Source organism: Ranitomeya variabilis, chromosome 8 (assembly GCF_051348905.1).
Source record: "Ranitomeya variabilis isolate aRanVar5 chromosome 8, aRanVar5.hap1, whole genome shotgun sequence".
NCBI classification, from domain to species: Eukaryota; Metazoa; Chordata; class Amphibia; order Anura; family Dendrobatidae; genus Ranitomeya; species Ranitomeya variabilis.
This window is the reverse complement of record NC_135239.1, coordinates 157,383,354-157,403,490: the sequence shown is the minus strand read 5'-3', so window position 1 is coordinate 157,403,490 and position 20,137 is coordinate 157,383,354. Positions and strand designations below refer to the sequence as shown.

The following is a 20,137-nucleotide window of genomic DNA, read 5'->3' as shown; positions in this document are numbered from 1 at the left end:
CACTTTACTTGCAGTAGCTACTTTTGAAGACGTAGCCAACCAGAGCCAATAGAAAGGTTATAGCATGGCCTCCATGTGCTCTAAAACATATGGAAAGAGTTTAATTGAAGAGTGACTGTGCCTTGACCCCTGTTTACTCCAAGATCCCTTCAGTATGTTCACACATGGCATTTTTGCAGCGTTATTTTTTTTTCCTGCAAGAATAACATTGTATTTTCACTTGCATTTTTCCCATTCATTGGAATAGGTGACGAATACTGCAAAACAATGAGAGTTGACATGTTGCTGATTTAAAAAAAAAAAAAAAAAAAAAAAAATGCGAAGAAAAAAAAAACAGGCATGTACCCGATATTTTTGAAATCGCATTGGCTTTGCTGGTACTTTTTTTTGCCGCCGAAAAAAAGCTTAAAAAATGCCACATGTGAGCATGTCCGAAGTGATAAAGCTTGGTAGGCCATTGCTCTATGCTTTTATTACCTGTCACGGTGTGCTGCCGTCCTGCTTGTTGGGCGATCGGAGGGACGAGCACCATGACATTAGTGTAAGCTGAGGAAAATGATGGCATTAATCAGTGCTGGCTTTGTTTCTATAGTAGGAGAGTACACCCTGCTGGCATAGCTGCTCCGATCTGGACTCCACTTGGAAAATAGGCAAGATGCCGCTATTTGGAAACACCTTTAGTCCGAAGAAAACGCCGCCTAGAAAATCGGCATCGCTTTCCAACTTACACGCAGTATGTGTTCTATTTCTCCTCCTTTCTTCTTTGTATGGAGATGTTGTTATTTAGTGCATGTGCTGAATTAAATAGGTGGTCGTGTAGGCCTAAATGGAGTCACCGTAGGATTACTGCACCATCAGACGCTGTGTCTTTTCCTCTTTCTGGCCACTTACTGAAAACACCGGCTTTTACTCATATTTTGGTTCAGTCTCTCATTTAAACCTGTTTACTTGCCAATTTCAGACTCAACCCAAGATGAGTGATGTAGCCAGCAGCCCTGTTATATTTCTAGCCGTGAGCTTAAAAGTGCGATCATTGAATGGTGATATATGCTGAACACCCACATACCTATTTTTGATGGGTTATACAGGAGTATACGGAAGATTAGGTGCAGTTTCATTTTAATAATGATATAAGATGATCCTCAAAATTAAGACCCGGCCTTTGTTTTGTTTTTTGTTAAAGGGAATCTGTCACCAGGTTTTTGCCACCTCATCTGAGAGCAGCATAATGTGAGACATAGACCCTGATTCCAGCTATGTGTCACTTAATGTGCTGCTTGCTGTACTTTTGGTAAAATCAGTTTTATCACCAGGAGATTATCGCAACAGGACTAGTAAATCTGCTGCCATGTAGTCCTCCATATTAATGAGCTCTGTGTTACGGCGCCCCCAACACTGGCAGTTTTCTGCCTATGCTCGGTGTAAACAGAAACCTGCCAATCAGTGGTGGGGGCGGGGTTATAGAGAGCTCAGCATTTAGAGAACCGCTAGATCTGCAGCAGAGAAAATAGCATTTGCACCAAGACTACAGCAAGCAGCCCAGTAAGTGACACATCGCTGGAATCTTGGCCTCTGCCCTTACATTATGCTGCTCTCAGATGGGGTAGCAGAAACCTGGTGAGAGACTCCCTTTAAGCTTGTAATCAGATTAGCCTTTTAGCTGCGCTCACATAATACACTGGGAGTATTAGTTCCTACATCAGATTACTCTACAGCACAGAGCACATAAGAAGCTCATACTTTGTGCAGACAAGCAGAAATGTGGGGAAATGTAAGCTCTAACATGAGAACTGTGAAGGCAGCTCTGAAATTCTAGTTTGCAATGCAGGATTGGAACAAGATAAATCATACCATGTATTTACAAAGCTAATTTACGCAGTCTTGAATTTACCATCTGGTTGTTATAGTAAGCTGTTCCTGCCATATGGCATATATCTCAGGTGCTCTTGGAAGGTCTCTAATATGCTTGCATGGCGCAGGTGAGCTTGTACTACCTGCAGCAGGAGCCACCTATATATATAAAACCTAAAGCTTGTCCTGCAAAAAAAAAAAAAAAAAATAGCCTTGCACACCTGTCAACATTAAAAAAAACGTTTTGGGCCTCAAATTATGACGATGCTAAACAACTTTTCTTTAAAAGTTAAATGTAAACTATACAAATTTAAAGGGAACTGGTCACATTGGAAAATTGTTTTTACTTGCAGATGTAGGGTTAATTTGCATGCAGATAAATAGTGTTATATTGCTGTCCGGGCCGCTACACTGAAAGTGCAGATAACAGGAGAAAATAAAGTTAATTCCTCCTGGGAGCTGCCGGCTCTCAGTCATAGGGGCAATGCACGGCAAGACTACAGTCACCACTCACAATACTGTGAGTGGTGTATGGACATACTGTGAGCGGTGTATGGACATACTGTGAGCGGTGTATGGACATACTGTGAGCGGTGTATGGACATACTGTGAGCGGTGTATGGACATACTGTGAGCGGTGTATGGACATACTGTGAGCGGTGTATGGACATACTGTGAGCGGTGTATGGCCATACTGTGAGCGGTGTATGGCCATACTGTGAGCGGTGTATGGACATACTGTGAGCGGTGTATGGACATACTGTGAGCGGTGTATGGACATACTGTGAGCGGTGTATGGCCATACTGTGAGCGGTGTATGGCCATACTGTGAGCGGTGTATGGCCATACTGTGAGCGGTGTATGGACATACTGTGAGCGGTGTATGGCCATACTGTGAGCGGTGTATGGACATACTGTGAGCGGTGTATGGACATACTGTGAGCGGTGTATGTACATACTGTGAGCGGTGTATGGCCATACTGTGAGTGGTGTATGTACATACTGTGAGTGGTGTATGTACATACTGTGAGTGGTGTATGTACATACTGTGAGCGGTGTATGTACATACTGTGAGCGGTGTATGGACATACTGTGAGCGGTGTATGGCCATACTGTGAGCGGTGTATGGCCATACTGTGAGCGGTGTATGGACATACTGTGAGCGGTGTATGGACATACCGTGAGCGGTGTATGGACATACTGTGAGCGGTGTATGGCCATACTGTGAGCGGTGTATGTACATACTGTGAGCGGTGTATGGACATACTGTGAGCGGTGTATGTACATACTGTGAGCGGTGTATGGCCATACTGTGAGTGGTGTATGTACATACTGTGAGTGGTGTATGTACATACTGTGAGGGGTGTATGGACATACTGTGAGCGGTGTATGGACATACTGTGAGCGGTGTATGTACATACTGTGAGCGGTGTATGTACATACTGTGAGCGGTGTATGTACATACTGTGAGCGGTGTATGTACATACTGTGAGCGGTGTATGTATGGACATACTGTGAGCGGTGTATGTATGGACATACTGTGAGCGGTGTATGTATGGACATACTGTGAGCGGTGTATGTATGGACATACTGTGAGCGGTGTATGTATGGACATACTGTGAGCGGTGTATGTACATACTGTGAGTGGTGTATCTGTGAGCGGTGTATGGACATACTGTGAGTGGTGTATGTACATACTGTGAGCGGTGTATGGCCATACTGTGAGCGGTGTGTGGCCATACTGTGAGTGGTGTATGGACATACTGTGAGCGGTGTATGGACATACTGTGAGCGGTGTATGGACATACTGTGAGCGGTGTATGGACATACTGTGAGCGGTGTATGGCCATACTGTGAGCGGTGTATGTATGGACATACTGTGAGCGGTGTATGTATGGACATACTGTGAGCGGTGTATGTACATACTGTGAGTGGTGTATCTGTGAGCGGTGTATGGACATACTGTGAGTGGTGTATGGCCATACTGTGAGTGGTGTATGGACATACTGTGAGCGGTGTATGTACATACTGTGAGTGGTGTATGGACATACTGTGAGTGGTGTATGGACATACTGTGAGCGGTGTATGGACATACTGTGAGCGGTGTATGTATGGACATACTGTGAGCGGTGTATGGACATACTGTGAGTGGTGTATGTACATACTGTGAGCGGTGTATGGACATACTGTGAGTGGTGTATGGACATACTGTGAGCGGTGTATGGACATACTGTGAGCGGTGTATGGCCATACTGTGAGCGGTGTATGGCCATACTGTGAGCGGTGTATGGCCATACCGTGAGCGGTGTATGGCCATACCGTGAGCGGTGTATGGACATACCGTGAGCGGTGTATGGACATACCGTGAGCGGTGTATGGACATACCGTGAGCGGTGTATGGACATACCGTGAGCGGTGTATGGACATACCGTGAGCGGTGTATGGACATACCGTGAGCGGTGTATGGACATACCGTGAGCGGTGTATGGACATACCGTGAGCGGTGTATGGAAATACGCCTCGGCACTTTGACAGCTGATTATCAGATATGGCAAAACCACATGTAACCTACCTGAATAGTCAACAGTCATGAATCACAATGAAGGTAAAAACACATCTGAATATATCAGGAGAGTCAATGTGGTGAACTACACTTCCCAGAAATATATGTCACAAAATTGGATAGAAACACAGTGGAACAAAGTCCTACCAGGCTGAAAAAGGCAAGAACAATCCCAATGAGGACAGAGAGAATCTTTGCTATGGATATCACCCCGGCAGATATCTGCTAAACCAAAAAACCATATATAATCAAATAAAGATAGGAAGAGAATATTTGCTATGGGTGAAAAGCACTGGTGCCAACATGGTAGACCACACTTCCCAAGACTATGTATCACAGAGATAAATATAGACTGTGGAACAACGTCCTACCAAACTGATGTAAGGCCTCTTTCACACTTCCGTCTTTGAGCTTCCGTCGAAATACGTTGTTTTTTGAGAAAACAGGATCCTGCATTTTCTCATAGACTTGTATTAGCGACGTATCGCCACACGTTTCGTCCGTCGTGCGCTGGATCCTGCGCAATTTGACGGCCCGTCGTTTAGCAAAAACGTTCAAAGGAACGTTTTTTGTCTGGAGTGGAAAAACGTGCCAGGACGCCTCCTGCGTCATACGTTGTTCCACAGAATGGGAGCCTATGGACGCAGGATCCTGCGTGACGGATCCTGTTTTTACATTTGAGCATGCCTGGAAGCATTTTCCAACCCGGGGAAAAAAAAAAAATCTTTCTCGTCCCCGGAATCCTTCCTTCTACACTATAAAAATTCAGTTGGCGCATCCGCCGAAATACTGGAAACGTTGCGTACATTGTCAGGACGGTACTTCATAGGGGGCCGTGATTTTTGCTTTATACAGCAATACTCTAGTATCGTTGTATATAGCACAAGCGATCGGATGATCGCAGGTTCAGGTCGCCAAAGGGGACTAATGAATTCAGTGAGAAGTGACAAAAAGTTATTTAAAAATATTGCAAAAAAAAAAATCAAACTTCTAATCATCTCCTTTTCCCCCTTTAAAAATAAAGGAGAGAAATGTGTTGTTACATCCATAAAATTCTATCAAAAAATAAAAGTAACCTTATCCATCAACATCTTAATGAGAAAACATTTTCTGCTGCCTTAACTGCAAAAATGCAAGAAGAGGTGACCATAACATTGTGTCTACCCCCAAAAAATAAGCCCTCACACAGCCCCATTGACCGAAAGATGACAACATTACGGGGTCTCAGAAAATGGTGACATAAGTGATACTGTATAATGCATACTGTAAATTGAAAAAAAAAATTGTGGATTTTTTTTTTTTTTTTGCAATTTCAATGCATTGAAATGTGTTTTTACAATTTTTCAAGTGATTCACATGATAAAATGAATGGAGTCATTTAACAGTGCAACTCGTCCACCCAAAACACAAGCCTTCATATGGCTATGGGAGCAGAAAAATAAGTTATGGCTCTTAGAAGAAGGGGAAAAAAACAAAAACGGAGAATAGGCGTGTCAGGAAGGGATTAATTACACCTTGTATTGCTCTGTGCACTAGATGCACTCTATTGTTTATTCAATTTTTACTTAGTAGATTTCCCATCTCATCCCTTTTTTTTTTTTTTCTCTTCTAGCTGGACCGGTCAACAAAGGAGGTGGAGCTTGGTTTGGATTACGGGGCCCCCAGTATCAGTATTGCAGGGCAAAGTCTGAAGTTTGAAAATGGCCAGTGGATTACAGGTAAATGTGCTGTTGCAGTGCAGGCAATGCTTTGTCTCATATTTGTACAAACCATGAGAAGTGAACCTCGAACTCTTGAGGAATTCACTTATTAACCTTGGTAATCTCCCCTCCATTCTTTACCTGTAGCTCATGTGTCTTCATTCCTGATGTCCTAGTGGCAAGTGATGCTCTCGTGGGAGGACAATACACCTTATTAAACCCTTCACTTGTCTGCTGGTGTTAAGAAATGTTACATTGAATGATAATTAGAGAAGCAAATACCCAAATGTCAGAGTACATAAGTAGCCAAAGGCTGTAATCCTAGAGGGTAATAACTGTAACGCTCCCCATAGGACACTGAAATAATGAATATGACCAAAAGAGAAAATTGTACCAGGGAAAAGTAACACAAATAAATTAAGAATCTTAATAAACTTTATTAGGTACAACATTTAAAAACCATTAAATACAGGTAGTTCCAGCGAAACAGGCAAGGAATAAAACCCTGACCCGTGACGAAGCAACAGTGAAACGTGCATTGGGTGTTTGGTGGGTGAGCTTCCTTTGTCAAACTATTTACATATATATATTACTTATGATATTTGCTGTGGGTCCTTATTTATTGACTGTTTCCTGTATAAACACTTATTGATGTATTTATGTTTTGTGAGATAGCGCTACCTGAGTGTGTTGGGAGACACTCGCTTGGCAACAGGATAAAAGCACTCGGGCACGGTTTCTCACAAACAGTCTATTCCGTTTCTTTTAGACTCATAAACCGCGTCACATACAGTTCATTATATACATTAACGGAACATATTAACCACCGACAGTCTGTTCCAGTGGCAGATACTTCTCTGCCCGTAACCCCCTTTTATCTGGAGTTACCTTACAGGAGCTCCTGCTCCACACACTGACTCCTGTCAGTCCTGGTTCCCAGGGAAGCTGCCTCACTGGGGTCACCGTCCTTGTGACCAGGGCACTTCAGATAGTCCAGACTAACAGACGGAACTGTAGCTTCCCCAACACAGTGGCCATCACAGGCTCTGCAGATACGGCCTCTCTGTGCGCTATTCAGGAAGTCCAGTCCCAGGCACTTCCAACACAGGCCCTCAGTCCATGGCCTCACCATGTGCTTCCAGGAATCCAGTCCACTCCAGGATATTCCCACACAGACTATCCTGGACTTTACACACTGACCATTCCGGACCATACACTCTGAACATGTGACCCAAACCCTGGTCACATTATGTACCTGTAACCACCCCCTTAGGTGGGAGGTGTGTATGGTTAGCCAGTCCGGCCCAGCTGTCCGACTAACCCTGCAGGCCTCCATTTTAACTATACAAATACTTGTGGGACTACAGGTCCCTGAACAATACTACAGGCTTACAGCGCAGACTCCCTCTGTGACAAATACCGGCCATCTACAATCATGCTGGACACTGTTTCATTATCATACAGCGCCCCCTGGCTGTAACATAGCCTCACAGTTTGTAATTGAATACTTATTCATATATACTATTGGATTGGATCAGTCATAAAATATATATATATATACTTAAATAAGTTATTTTTACCAAATGCTCCATAACAGATATACGTGCAGTGCTGATCCAGTGTAATGCATGATCAGCTGCAGGAACTGGACTGACTTGCACAGTTGGGCTCCTGTTAAATCTTCAGAGATCATTGAGAACACCGATACCCAGACCATAGCTAGGGGTTCAGCTCAGGAGGGGGGGGGGCACAAAACATATGAATGGGCCTCAAACCAAGTAACCATGATTACAACTACGGTGGTGCAGCCTAATAGTGTGTATACGGAAACATCAGCCGATGACTATCCTGTTACTAAAAATAAATCGCTATACAAAGACCAACACTGATATTACCGCCATATGGTGACCATATAGTGGTAGATACCAGCTCTGCAGACCATATAGGAGATTACAGTACAGATATATATATATACATACATATACACACCGTATTTTCTGGCGTAAAAGATGACTTTTTAACCCCTAAAAATTGTCCCAAAAGTCGGGGGTCGTCTTATACGCCGGGTACGGGTGCACAGAGCGATCCTGGATGGTTCCCAGGGTCTGAAGGAGAGGAAACTATCCTTCAGGCCCTGGGATCCATATTCATGTAAAAAATAAAGAATAAAAATAAAAAATATGGATATACTCACCCCTCCGACGGACCCTGGCCCTCAGCGGTGCAAGCGTCTGCCTCCGTTCCTAAGAATGCAGTGAGTGATGGACCTTCGATGACGTCGCATGATGGTCACATGAGTGGTCACGTATAGAGTATAGTGACTTATAGCTGACTTTCATTTTGATGGAGTTGTTCACTTTTCCCTTCTCTTCCATCTGGCCCAGACCGACATCACAACTTCTCCAGCCAGGACTCATCTACAGAGATAGATGGGCACCAGCCACATCTATCCCCACCCTGCACAAACTCCTCATTCTGCTGATACCCCAATACTGAGCCGCTACCATATTTGTCCCTATTACTGCACCTGCTGTGTGGTACAATAGTGGCTCCTCTTACTGCCCCATATAATAATGCCCACTACTGTGCCCCTTACAATGTACAATGCCCTCTAGATTGTAAAATAGCCCCTAGAAAATATTAATTTAAGTGCCCTAGAAAAGTGTTCACGTTTTGCCTCAATAATGTAATAATGCCCCATGTGCACCTTTGATGGTCGCAGTATTCTGAGTGCCCCTATAACAATAATGCTTAAGTCCCCACTTAACATGTAAAGAGTTTTTCAACTACTAATTTAACCCCTTTCTGCCAGCTGACGGAATAGTACGTCAGCTGGCAGATCCCCCGCTTTGAGGTGGGCTCCGGCGGTGAACCCACCTCAAAGCTGTGACATGTCAGCTGTTTTGTACAGCTGACATGTGCGCGCAATGAGCGCGAGCGGAGTCGCGATCCGCCCGCGCCCATTAACTAGTTAAATGCCGCCGTCAAGTGCTGACAGCGGCATTTAACTAGCGCTCCCGGCTGGAAGTGCTCGCACCGCTGACCCCCGTCACATGATCGGGGGTCAGCGGTGCATTGCCATAACAACCAGAGGCCTCCTTGAGACCTCTATGGTTGTTGATGGCCGATTGCTTTGAGCGCCACCCTGTGGTCGGCGTTCAAAGTACACCACCATTTCTACTACATAGAGGTGATCTGTGCTTCACCTCTATGTAGCAGAGCCGATCGTGTAGTGCATGCTTCTAGCCTCCTATGGAGGCTATTGAAGCATGCCAAAATTTAAAAAAAAGTGTTTAAAAATATAAAAGTTCAAATCACCCCCCTTTCGCCCCAATCAAAATAAAACAATATGGGGGCGTGGCTATGTAAGCTAGCAGAGAGGACGCACCTTCTGGAAGCTCCCGATATCCTGGTCATAATCCTGCCATTAATCCCCCTGATTTATACTTTGCACTGGCTGGAACGGTGCCTTTGGACCTCGGGAGACCGGTGACCCCCCTGGACGGTGATTTCGGAGTCCCAGGACGCCGGTAACAGCGGCGGCCTGAGTGAGCGGCAAAGTCCCTGAGCTGCGGCGGCCATCTTGGAGCGCGGCTCCGGCGGGAAGGACACAGCGCCGGCGGCGGCCGAAGCCGGGTGCGTTCCCCTGAGACGGAGCAGACATTTACATACAGCGGGGACGCTGTGGAACACCGAGGAGGAAACAGGTGCCGGGTCTGGGGCGGCGGGCGGTCCCTGGAGAGGCTGCAGCTAATATCACAGCGCGCACTCCAGCAGCAAGGAGAGCGGCGCTATATAGTACAGCCGCGGTGCAGTTCAGGAAGTGAGCCATAAGCCTGCAATCACAGAGGGGTGGTGCGGTGTGTGCCCTGGAAGATTGGGCCCTGCACCCCCTTATCAGATATACTCCTGTTGGCGCCATAACTCTGGAGGGATTATCCCCCCTCCCTACTGTTTTGCCTGTGGGGGCTGTGGGCTGCTCTGGGACTCGGTGCCTGGATAAATTCTTAGCTGCTGCTCCTACACGTACTTAGCAATTCCCTGCCTATCTAACTGCCGCCCTGAGGTATATCCTGGTGTCTGACCCTGCTCTGATATTGGAGAATAGACTATCATAACCATAAGTTTGATCCTTTTGTGGAGACCCTCTATTAACCGCCATGCAACATTCTAAAGGAGGGGGGGGGCTGCTGACAAGTTAAAGAAATATGCCAGAGAAGATGCCCCTGATAATGTACCTACCCTCAGAAATAACCCCTCGCAGAATCAGCGCAAAAGTCGCCCTTCTGACAGTAATGAGGAGGGGGAACAAGGCGAACTAACTCTTAAGCAAGCATCTGAGCAACTGATGCAAGCTATATCCCTCACCAGGTCCTCTCTCACTGAGAAAATAGAAGACGTACATACTGAAGTGGGTCGCTTGCGCCATGATATGCAGGCTATGAGAGGGCGTATCTCAGAGGTTGAAACAAGAGTGTCTCAGATAGAGGACACCATTACCCCAATGGAGGCTAAGCTCTCAAAGGCCGCCGGCTCTGTCAATGCCTGGAAGCAAAAGGCAGATGACCTGGAAAATAGATTGCGCCGTAATAACATTCGAATTATTGGCCTACCAGAACACTCGGAGGGTCAGCGACCTGAGCAATTTCTAGAGGATTGGCTTAAAACCTCCCTGGGAGATGGATTCTCCTCAACATTTTCCGTGGAGAGGGCCCATCGGGTCCCAACGAGACCTCTACCTCCTGGAACTCCACCTCGGCCCTTCTTGGCGCGTCTCCTCAATTGTAGAGACAGAGATGCGATTCTCCGCTTGGCAAGGCAGAAGAGCCCTATTAAATTCAATAACGCTACTATTTCAATCTTCCCGGATTTTTCCATGGAACTTCAAAAGCAACGAGTCCGATTTGTGGAAGTTAAAAAACAGCTCAGGGATAAGAACATCATCTACTCCATGCTTTACCCAGCTCGACTCCGCATTGTCCATGAGGGCTCCTCCTTGTTCTTTACTGACCCAGCGGAGGCAACCGAATGGTTGCGGTCATACAGGGGGTCTAATGTGCCGGACTCCTAAGTTGTTCTCCTCACCCAATGGCAACACAAATTGGAGCCTTCCGTATTGGTGCTGAGTTTATCAACAATACCGGACGCTGGTTCCAGTGAGGGTATCCCCTTTTCTATCTGACTGTAGGAGTGTAAGATTATACTCCTCCACTGTTCAAATTTTGTTTTGTTTGGGTTTTTACACTAGTTTTGACTGTTTGATATGTTTGCTAGTCGCCAATGATAATTTTATGCTCTGCGTGATGTTCCTGATCCCTGCCCAGGTTGCAATGTATGTTACTCCCTCTTTTTTTTAAGCGTGGATATGGGGTCTGAGATTGTATATATGACGTGGAATATACGGGGTATTAAGACCCCCCGTAAGAAAATCAAGGTATTTTCTCAGATTAAAAGGTATCATCCCCATATTGTAGCACTCGTGGAGACACATTTGACCAGAGACACAGTTAAATGTACACAAAAGCCGTGGGTGCAATGGTCCCTTCACGCATTCCATACTAGTTATTCCAGAGGGGTCTCTCTGTTGATACATAGGAATGTTAGGTGGGAGGCTAGGGAGGCACGACGTGATCCCGAAGGTCGCTTTGTTTTTGTACATGCCTTTATTAATACGCGAGAATATGTGATACTATGTGTTTATAATCCACCCCCGGCTAATATATCGGTTCTCCGCATGGCACTGGGTTTCTCCCTAAATTATCCTAATGCTAGCGTTATTTGTATGGGAGATTTTAACTTAGTCATGGATAATTTTAAAGACAGACTGAAACTAGACAGAGGGACACCTGGGGGACCTCCTCCTCAATCCCCCTCTCAATTGGCGCTATTTATGGGCAGTAGCGGATGGTTGGATCTATGGAGGACACGCCACCCTGAGACAAAAGAATATACCTGTCATTCATCAACTAGACAGTCTCTATCTCGCATAGATTACATATTTGGATCTAGTGACCTGGCATTATGGGTGGATAGTATCGAACATGGTAATAGGGGAATATCAGATCACAGTCCAGTCATTCTCAAATTTAAATATGGTCAGCCAAACAACCATATACCTTGGAAATTGAATCCCTTCTGGTTGAAATTGATTGATTCTAGTGATAGAACGGTTGATCAGTTGAACTGTTTTGTCTCTACCCACCCAGACCCCTCGAATCTTAATCTGTTTTGGGATACTCTAAAAGCATATTTAAGGGGATGTTTGTCCTCCACAATTTCCTACATAAAAAGGGTGACGGCAGGGGAGGATGATGAGATGGAACGGCGACTGAGGGATTCGGAGGCCGCCTATGTGGCTAGTCAGACCAGTGGTAACAGGGTGGAATGGCTTACCTCCCAAAGATTATACACCCAACATATAGACACTAAATCGAAGCGCAAATTATTTTTTACCCGTCAATCCTATTTTGAATTGGGGAACCAGGCCAGTACACTCCTAGCCTTTATAGTACGCCAGCATAATACCTCCAATACAGTGCTACAGATTCGTGCACTTGATGGTTCGTTGGTATCCTCTACTGAAGAGATTCTCCGATGTTTTTGTAATTATTATAAGTCATTATACGAATCTGGTGGTAGTTTTGGTGTCCCTGAGTGTATGGACTATTTATCGGACATAACGTTCCCCTCACTGAATCCAACCCAGCAGGCTTTTATGGAGGCCGAGTTTACTCTGGAGGAGGTGGAACATGCTATAGTGGACATGGCTACCGGGAAGGCCCCTGGACCTGACGGGTTTCCCGCTGAGTTCTATAAAAAATATCGGAGCCATCTGGCACCACTTTTACTAAAGGTACTCCGGGGTATATGGGAGGGAGAGTTTATGCCTGAAACATTTTACGATGCAAATATTATTGTACTTAAGAAGGAGGGAAAGGACCCCCTGGAGTCTGGGTCATATCGCCCCATATCATTGGTGAACGTAGATTATAAAATCTTCACTAAAATCTTGGCCACCAGACTAAATACGATCATACTAGATCTTATACACCCAGATCAAACAGGCTTTATGCCCGGGAAAAGTACCTCCATCAATATTAGACGGGTCCAATCAGTGATTCAATATAGCTCTTTAGAACTGGATAATAACTGGGCACTGGCGTCACTAGATACAGCCAAAGCATTCGACTCTCTTGAGTGGCCTTTCCTCTCTGCATGCCTACGGAAGTACGGTTTTGGGGACAAATTTATTAGAGGGATAGATACACTATATAGGAATCCTAGGGCACGGGTAATTGTGAATAATTCTATCTCTGATTCTTTTACCTTGCACAGGGGAACCCGTCAGGGATGTCCTTTATCACCGGCTCTCTTTGCCCTCGCGATAGAAGCTTTAGCAATACGCATAAGGTCCTCTACGGATATTAAGGGAATTAATATTGCAGATCGTGTAGATACCATCGGTCTTTATGCCGATGACATGATCATATTTATGGATAAAGTAGAAGAAACCCTACCGCAGGTAATAACGACCATCGACAAATTTAGTAAATTCTCCGGTCTCTATATAAATTGGGACAAATCTGCCCTAATGCCCCTGTCTCATGCTCCGATACCATGTCTCGAAAATCTCTCGTCACTACCTGTAGTCTCCAGTTTCAAATATTTGGGTATTCATATGTCCCAATATAGTCGGCTAGACCTACAACTTAACATTCACCCACTATTAGACCTGGTCAAATCTAAATTTATAACCTGGAGCAAGCTTCCCCTCTCTGTTGCAGGCCGCATCAATTTAATTAAAATGATATTGCTCCCCAAACTTAATTATTGTCTCCAACACAGTGCTATGCCAATACCCAAGTCCTTCTTCGCAAATTTAAATTCCCTGACTACATCCTTTATATGGGGGAAGACCAGACCCAAACTTAAACTATCTACTCTACAGAGACCAAAAAGGGGGGGGTGGGGCGGCTTTGCCAGACTTTTATCGGTACTATCTTGCCGGACAGGCTAAGGCATTGAGCAAATGGATGCCTAATAACTCTTTACCTAATTCAGAGAGTCATTTACTCCACTCTGCCCGGATTGATTGTCCATTGGGATTTTTGGAAACAGACAGAGTCAATGCTCCCCGTTTGCTGCCTTTACTTCGACTGGCGAGATTGATATGGAGACAAATCAAAAAAATTATTAAATTTGCAGATGTAATAGCTGAAATGCCACTATGGCATAATAGTTATCTTCCAGAATTACTGGATCACCCATCTACTGAGTTCTGGATCTCATACGGTGTTCTTTCGGTGGGCAATGTATATGACCAAGGGGTTTTTGTATCCTTCGATCAGTTACAGGACACCTACAATATCCCAAGATCTCAATTTTTCTGTTACTTACAGCTAAGGTCAGCTTTTCAATCATATATGCGAAATATAGGTGCGGGTCGAACGATCTCGTCTCTACCTCTGATAGGCATTCTCAAATCACAGGGTCCTCAGGGACTCATTTCCTCTTTATATACATATTTGTTATCCGTGGGTGATGGGTCTATTATTGACTCCCTTAAAAGGAAGTGGGAGGGACTTCTTCCCGATACATTGGGAGAGGAATGGGGAGATATTCTAGAGTCTCCAACTAAAGTTTCTCCTTCAGTTAATAACAAGATGACCCAGCTGTATATTATATATCAGACCTATTTGACCCCAACGCGACTCTTTAAAATGGGTCACCTCCATTCGTCAGATTGCTTGCGATGCCATGCACAAGATGCAGATTTTATCCATATGATTTGGAGGTGCCCGGTAATTTCTCATTATTGGAAAGAGGTCACAACACTATTAACATCTTTATTGTCAGTCCCTGTGCCACTTGAGCCATTGACCTGCTTGTTCGGAGTGTGGGATGCAGAAGCCTGGAATCACTATACTGGGATCTTTCTTCGAGAGACGCTCTTCTTGGCACGGAAGGTGCTGGCGTTAAGGTGGATGGGTGGTTCCTCCCCGTCTCTCAGAGTTTGGATTGACTTGGTGAACTCGGTCATCCCATATGAGAGAACACTATACCAAAATAGGGGATGCCCAGGTAAATTCGAAAAAATCTGGGGTAGGTGGAACTCCTCTCATCATACTCTGTAGTCTGCGCTGATTAAATACTTGCATGGGAGAATGGGCTTGTGGTTTTGGGACATCGCTTGTGGAGTAGGATTCAAATCTGTTTTTCCTTTTGGCGACTTACTGTTTACGGTTAAAGTTGTATAGTAGATATTTTATAGGTGCTAATGATTTAGCATGCACAGTTTATTACCCCTGTAAGTTCTGGATATGATGATATTCTGTATTTATTGTATTCGGTGGTATAATTAATGATGATAAATGCTAATGTATGCATTATTTGTTTATTCTGGAATCAATAAACGAATTTAAAAAAAAAATAAAATAAAACAATATAAAAAAAATAAAACCTACACATATTTGGTATTGCCACGTTCAGAATCGGCCGATCTATCAATAAAAACAAAGGATTAACCTGATCGCTAAATGGCATAGCGAGAAAAAAAATCAAAACGCCAAAATTACGTTTTTTTGGTCGCCGCGACATTGCATTAAAATGTAATAACGGGCGATCAAAAAAACGTATCTGCACCAAAATGGTATCAATAAAAACGCCAGCTTGGCACGCAAAAAATAAGCCCTCACTCGACCCCAGATCACGAAAATGAGACGCTACGGGTATCGGAAAATCGCGCAATTTTTTTTTTTTTTTTTTAGCAAAGTTTGGAATTTTTTTTCACCATTTAGATAAAAAATAACCTAGACATGTTAGGTGTCTATCAACTCGTAGTGACCTGGAGAATCATAATGGCAGGTCAGTTTTAGCATTTAGTGAACCTAGCAAAAAAGCCAAACAAAAAACAAGTATGAGATTGCACTTTTTTTGCAATTTCATCACACTTGGAATTTTTTTCCTGTTTTCTGTTACACGGCATGGTAAAACCAATGGTATCGTTCAAAAGTACATCTCGTCCCGCAAAAAATAAGCCCTCACATGGCCATATTGACGGAAAAATAAAAAAGTTATGGCTCTGGGAAGGAGGGGAGCAAAAACCGAAAACTGAAAAAGCTCCGGGGGTGAAGGGGTTAACCACTTTTCATTTGTCCTAACTCTTCCTTACTAACACTTTAATACAATAGTCCAGAAAATGAAGTGGCGCATGGCACTCACCGTCCTTTATTGGAAAATCATATAAAAGAGCAGGACGACATATCGCGGAGACGCACTGGACGACGGCCATTTCGTGCAGCAAAATGCGCTTCTACGGGTACCGTAGAAGAACATTTTGCTGCGCGAAACGGCAGACATTTAAGGACGGTGAGTGCCATGCGCCACTTCATTTTCTGGACTATTGGCTCTCATACATTGTTTCACAGCGGGGCACCCAAGTTCCTCGAGTCGGTACCTTAGTGTAGTCCAGGAGCCGTGCAGCTGTCCCAATCCAATCCACGTTCCTTGTTTGTGTTAACACATTAATACACTTTTAATACCTGCCCTGCTCCTGTAAGTTCATCTCTCTGTGGGTCATGTATTCTGCTGTTTTGATTCTGGCTCTGCTACTTCAGATCTGGAGACTAGAATAGGACAAACAGAGCAGGGCACATCACTGGTGGGGATGGGGCTACGTCTTGGTGAGTGCCAGCAGTCTGAGCATGCATGCTCAGATCAGACGTCACTCTCCTCTCTGCTTGAATATGGCATTTCAAAGCATCAGCAGACTGTCAGCACCACGCATGACAAAGCTCGCAAGTGACGTCCCTTCAACTGACAAGCCCACTGCTTCCCCTGTGCGGAGCGGCATGGGCCCACTGCTTCCCCTGTGCGGAGCGGCATGGGCCCACTGCTTCCCCTGTGCGGAGCGGCATGGGCCCACTGCTTCCCCTGTGCGGAGCGGCATGGGCCCACTGCTTCCCCTGTGCGGAGCGGCATGGGCCCACTGCTTCCCCTGTGCGGAGCGGCATGGGCCCACTGCTTCCCCTGTGCGGAGCGGCATGGGCCCACTGCTTCCCCTGTGCGGAGCGGCATGGGCCCACTGCTTCCCCTGTGCGGAGCGGCATGGGCCCACTGCTTCCCCTGTGCGGAGCGGCATGGGCCCACTGCTTCCCCTGTGCGGAGCGGCATGGGCCCACTGCTTCCCCTGTGCGGAGCGGCATGGGCCCACTGCTTCCCCTGTGCGGAGCGGCATGGGCCCACTGCTTCCCCTGTGCGGAGCGGCATGGGCCCACTGCTTCCCCTGTGCGGAGCGGCATGTCCTCACTCTGTAGTCCCCACATTAGCTCCCATACCACGCTGGGACTCTGACCTTCCTGTCCGAGAGCGGTATTGCAGAGAGTTAACTTTCCATTGACACAGACAAGTTAAAGAAGTCATGGCTTGTCAAAGGATGGGGGAATAAACACACCAAAGGAAAAATAGCCCACTCCTTAAAGGGTTAATTTAACTCTGCAGTTAGGAATCATGACATTATTTTACTTAATATAATTCTATAATAGATAATTTTGTCAAGTAATGGTTATTAGCATGGTCAAATTCAACCAGTTTCTGCGTCTTCTTACATGTGGCTGCCATTCTAGTTTGTTTGGTTCAACAATTCATCAGCCAAAGCTCTGAGCACTATGGCCGGTTAGAGGAATTGGGAATGGGTTTGGAGAATTGCTGATCAGTGGCCGTCTACGGTGTCATCTTGAGAGTTTTTGTCCAGTAGTGGAATGTAGACATTGGCTTGCTTGTGCGTAACGGGGAAAAGTGCTGTATACCGTAAGATTCTAGCGGTGTGAATAGGACATGCATTTATTCAGTTTGTTTTCTGTTGTATGCGATATAACAATACATCTGATAGAATCAGGGGGCATCGGATCACAGAAGGAAGTCCAACGTCTTCGCAAGAGGAATCTACATTTGGAGGAGGAGAATAATTTGCTTCGTCTGAAAGTAGAGCTGCTTTTGGATATGGTAAGTAATGGTGACATTACATCTGTGGCACCTGCATAAGTGCCCATGCAATTCTTTAACTGGTTTTCACAAAAAAAACCCCCTTAATCACCTATCTATAGGATAGATAACCTGAGCCTCGCACTCCACCAAACCCCCTCATCAGGACCAGCGTGAAGATCGCGGGGCCTGATGAATCATTGCCAAGGGTTATTAGAAAATGAATAACTCTTTTCTGTAATCACAAAGTGATGGTTTATAGCTGGGATATGTCATCACCTTCTGACAGTGGGAGCCGGACCGTAGAGACGTCACTGTTCCTGATTCTGAAGGGGCCACAGAGCAAGTCCATCATTGCCCACCTTCAGTGTTATATACTGTTCCTATCCACGGACTGCAGAGACACGTGGGAATCGGAGAAGCAAAATAATACAACGAGGGCTTGCACACCCAACATTAAATGGGGGATTGTGACTGGTATTCCTGATGATTGTATGAAAACATACCATCCTGGGTGCTTTCTATCAATCTACAACTGATTATACAGTGTAGACCTCCATTTGTATGACTTGTAAGTCTAATATTGACATGCCCCCTTACATAGAGGAAGCACTGTGCTCAAGGCTTCCTTTCCCTGCCTAGAAGAGTAACGTTAGTTGGTACACTTTTATGTTACCTTTTGTAAAGCTGTATTTTCTAATTTCTCCATTCTAAAAAACCTTGACAACAGTGTTGCGTCCTCTTCATGGTACATCAGTAATACATATGTATTGCATTTCTGATTGGAAAGTGCTCAGGTAGTACGGGAGATCTGGCAGAGGGAAGTGACCCTTTCAGCAGCGGCACTCCGCTATTAGAGAGCGAGTGGTCTCCGTGGCCTGTAATCCTGTAGTAGAGGAAATGGTTGCATAAGTGGATGATCAGTGCAATGGGTGACTTTATCACTCGCCCTCTGCTAGTATGGAGTAGCCTGATCTATGGCTGTCAGCCAGTTCATGAATCACTACTATAATAGTAGTCTGGGGCAATGGTTGAGCCTGTACATGTGAAGGCTGTAATATGCAATATGTTTTATCTTTCTCAATAGCTCTCCGAGGCTACAGCAGAATCCCATCTAAAGGATAAGGAACTGGAGGAAATGAAGAGCTTGAGTGGACGGAGGAAATGAATGAAATATACGGAAAGGGAACCCAAATGACCCCGGATCAGCCCATGATGGAGTAATTTCATTGTACAGAATATTGCTCCTCTCCTAATCCCCCACTGCTCCAGGCGTCTTACATCTTATTGGGACCATTCTCCCCGTTCACTTCAGCAGGGCTTTAGCTTCATTCCACAAAGTTCACTTATTTATTTGTAAATATAAACGTGCAATGTTAGATTGGTAAAATGTCATTTCTACTAGCGATCTCTCCCCGAGTAGCCAAATTACCAGGCAAACCTCTTGAGTTTTAGGGGTTTTGTTATTTGAATATGACATTTGTGCATATCGCCTGCTGATGCTGCATTTTTAATATTTGTGTTATTTCTATATAAATTTTGAATACAATAATACTTTCAGTATCTTTTTTGTTGTCTTTTACATTGTTTATTTTAAAATTGTAGGTGTAAACCCCAAATGCATTCTAATGAATCTTGGTGGTCTCACACATTGTGTTTGCAGAATTGTAGACACAGCACAGTTCAGTACAATTTAGGCTGAGGCTACACTGACCTGCATCGCGTGACAAAATCCGCTGTTGTGACTCGAACGAGATTAGAGCTGTGAATAAGGGCTCATTCAGACATGTGCTATCAGATTTGTAATCGGACAGGACACTGACACATTATACAATAGGGCTGTTCAGATGATTTTTCTTAATCGGAACTGTCCATAAGGAAAAATAAATAAATTTGCAGAATTCACTACTACTATCTAAGGCTGCCGTCACACGATCAGTATTTGGTCAGTATTTTACATCAGTATTTGTAAGCCAAAACCAGGAGTGGAACAAATAGAGGAAAAGTATAATAGAAACATATGCACCACTTCTGTATTTAT

General features: G+C 44.8%; 1 protein-coding gene across 3 annotated transcripts in view; it reads left to right on the top strand.

Moving 5' to 3' along the window:
* CBY1 (chibby 1, beta catenin antagonist) overlaps positions 1 to 19,659 on the top strand; it is a 37,799-nt gene extending 18,140 nt beyond the window's left edge. For all 3 annotated transcript variants that reach the window (XM_077276833.1, XM_077276831.1, XM_077276832.1), the window contains exons 2-5: positions 593 to 733; positions 6,027 to 6,132; positions 18,005 to 18,117; positions 19,184 to 19,659. In XM_077276833.1, coding sequence (XP_077132948.1) covers positions 656 to 733; positions 6,027 to 6,132; positions 18,005 to 18,117; positions 19,184 to 19,264 — 378 coding nt within the window. In that variant the 5' untranslated portion in view covers positions 593 to 655 and the 3' untranslated portion in view covers positions 19,265 to 19,659. The remainder of the gene's footprint in view (positions 1 to 592; positions 734 to 6,026; positions 6,133 to 18,004; positions 18,118 to 19,183) is intronic.
* Positions 19,660 to 20,137: the final 478 nt, after the last annotated feature.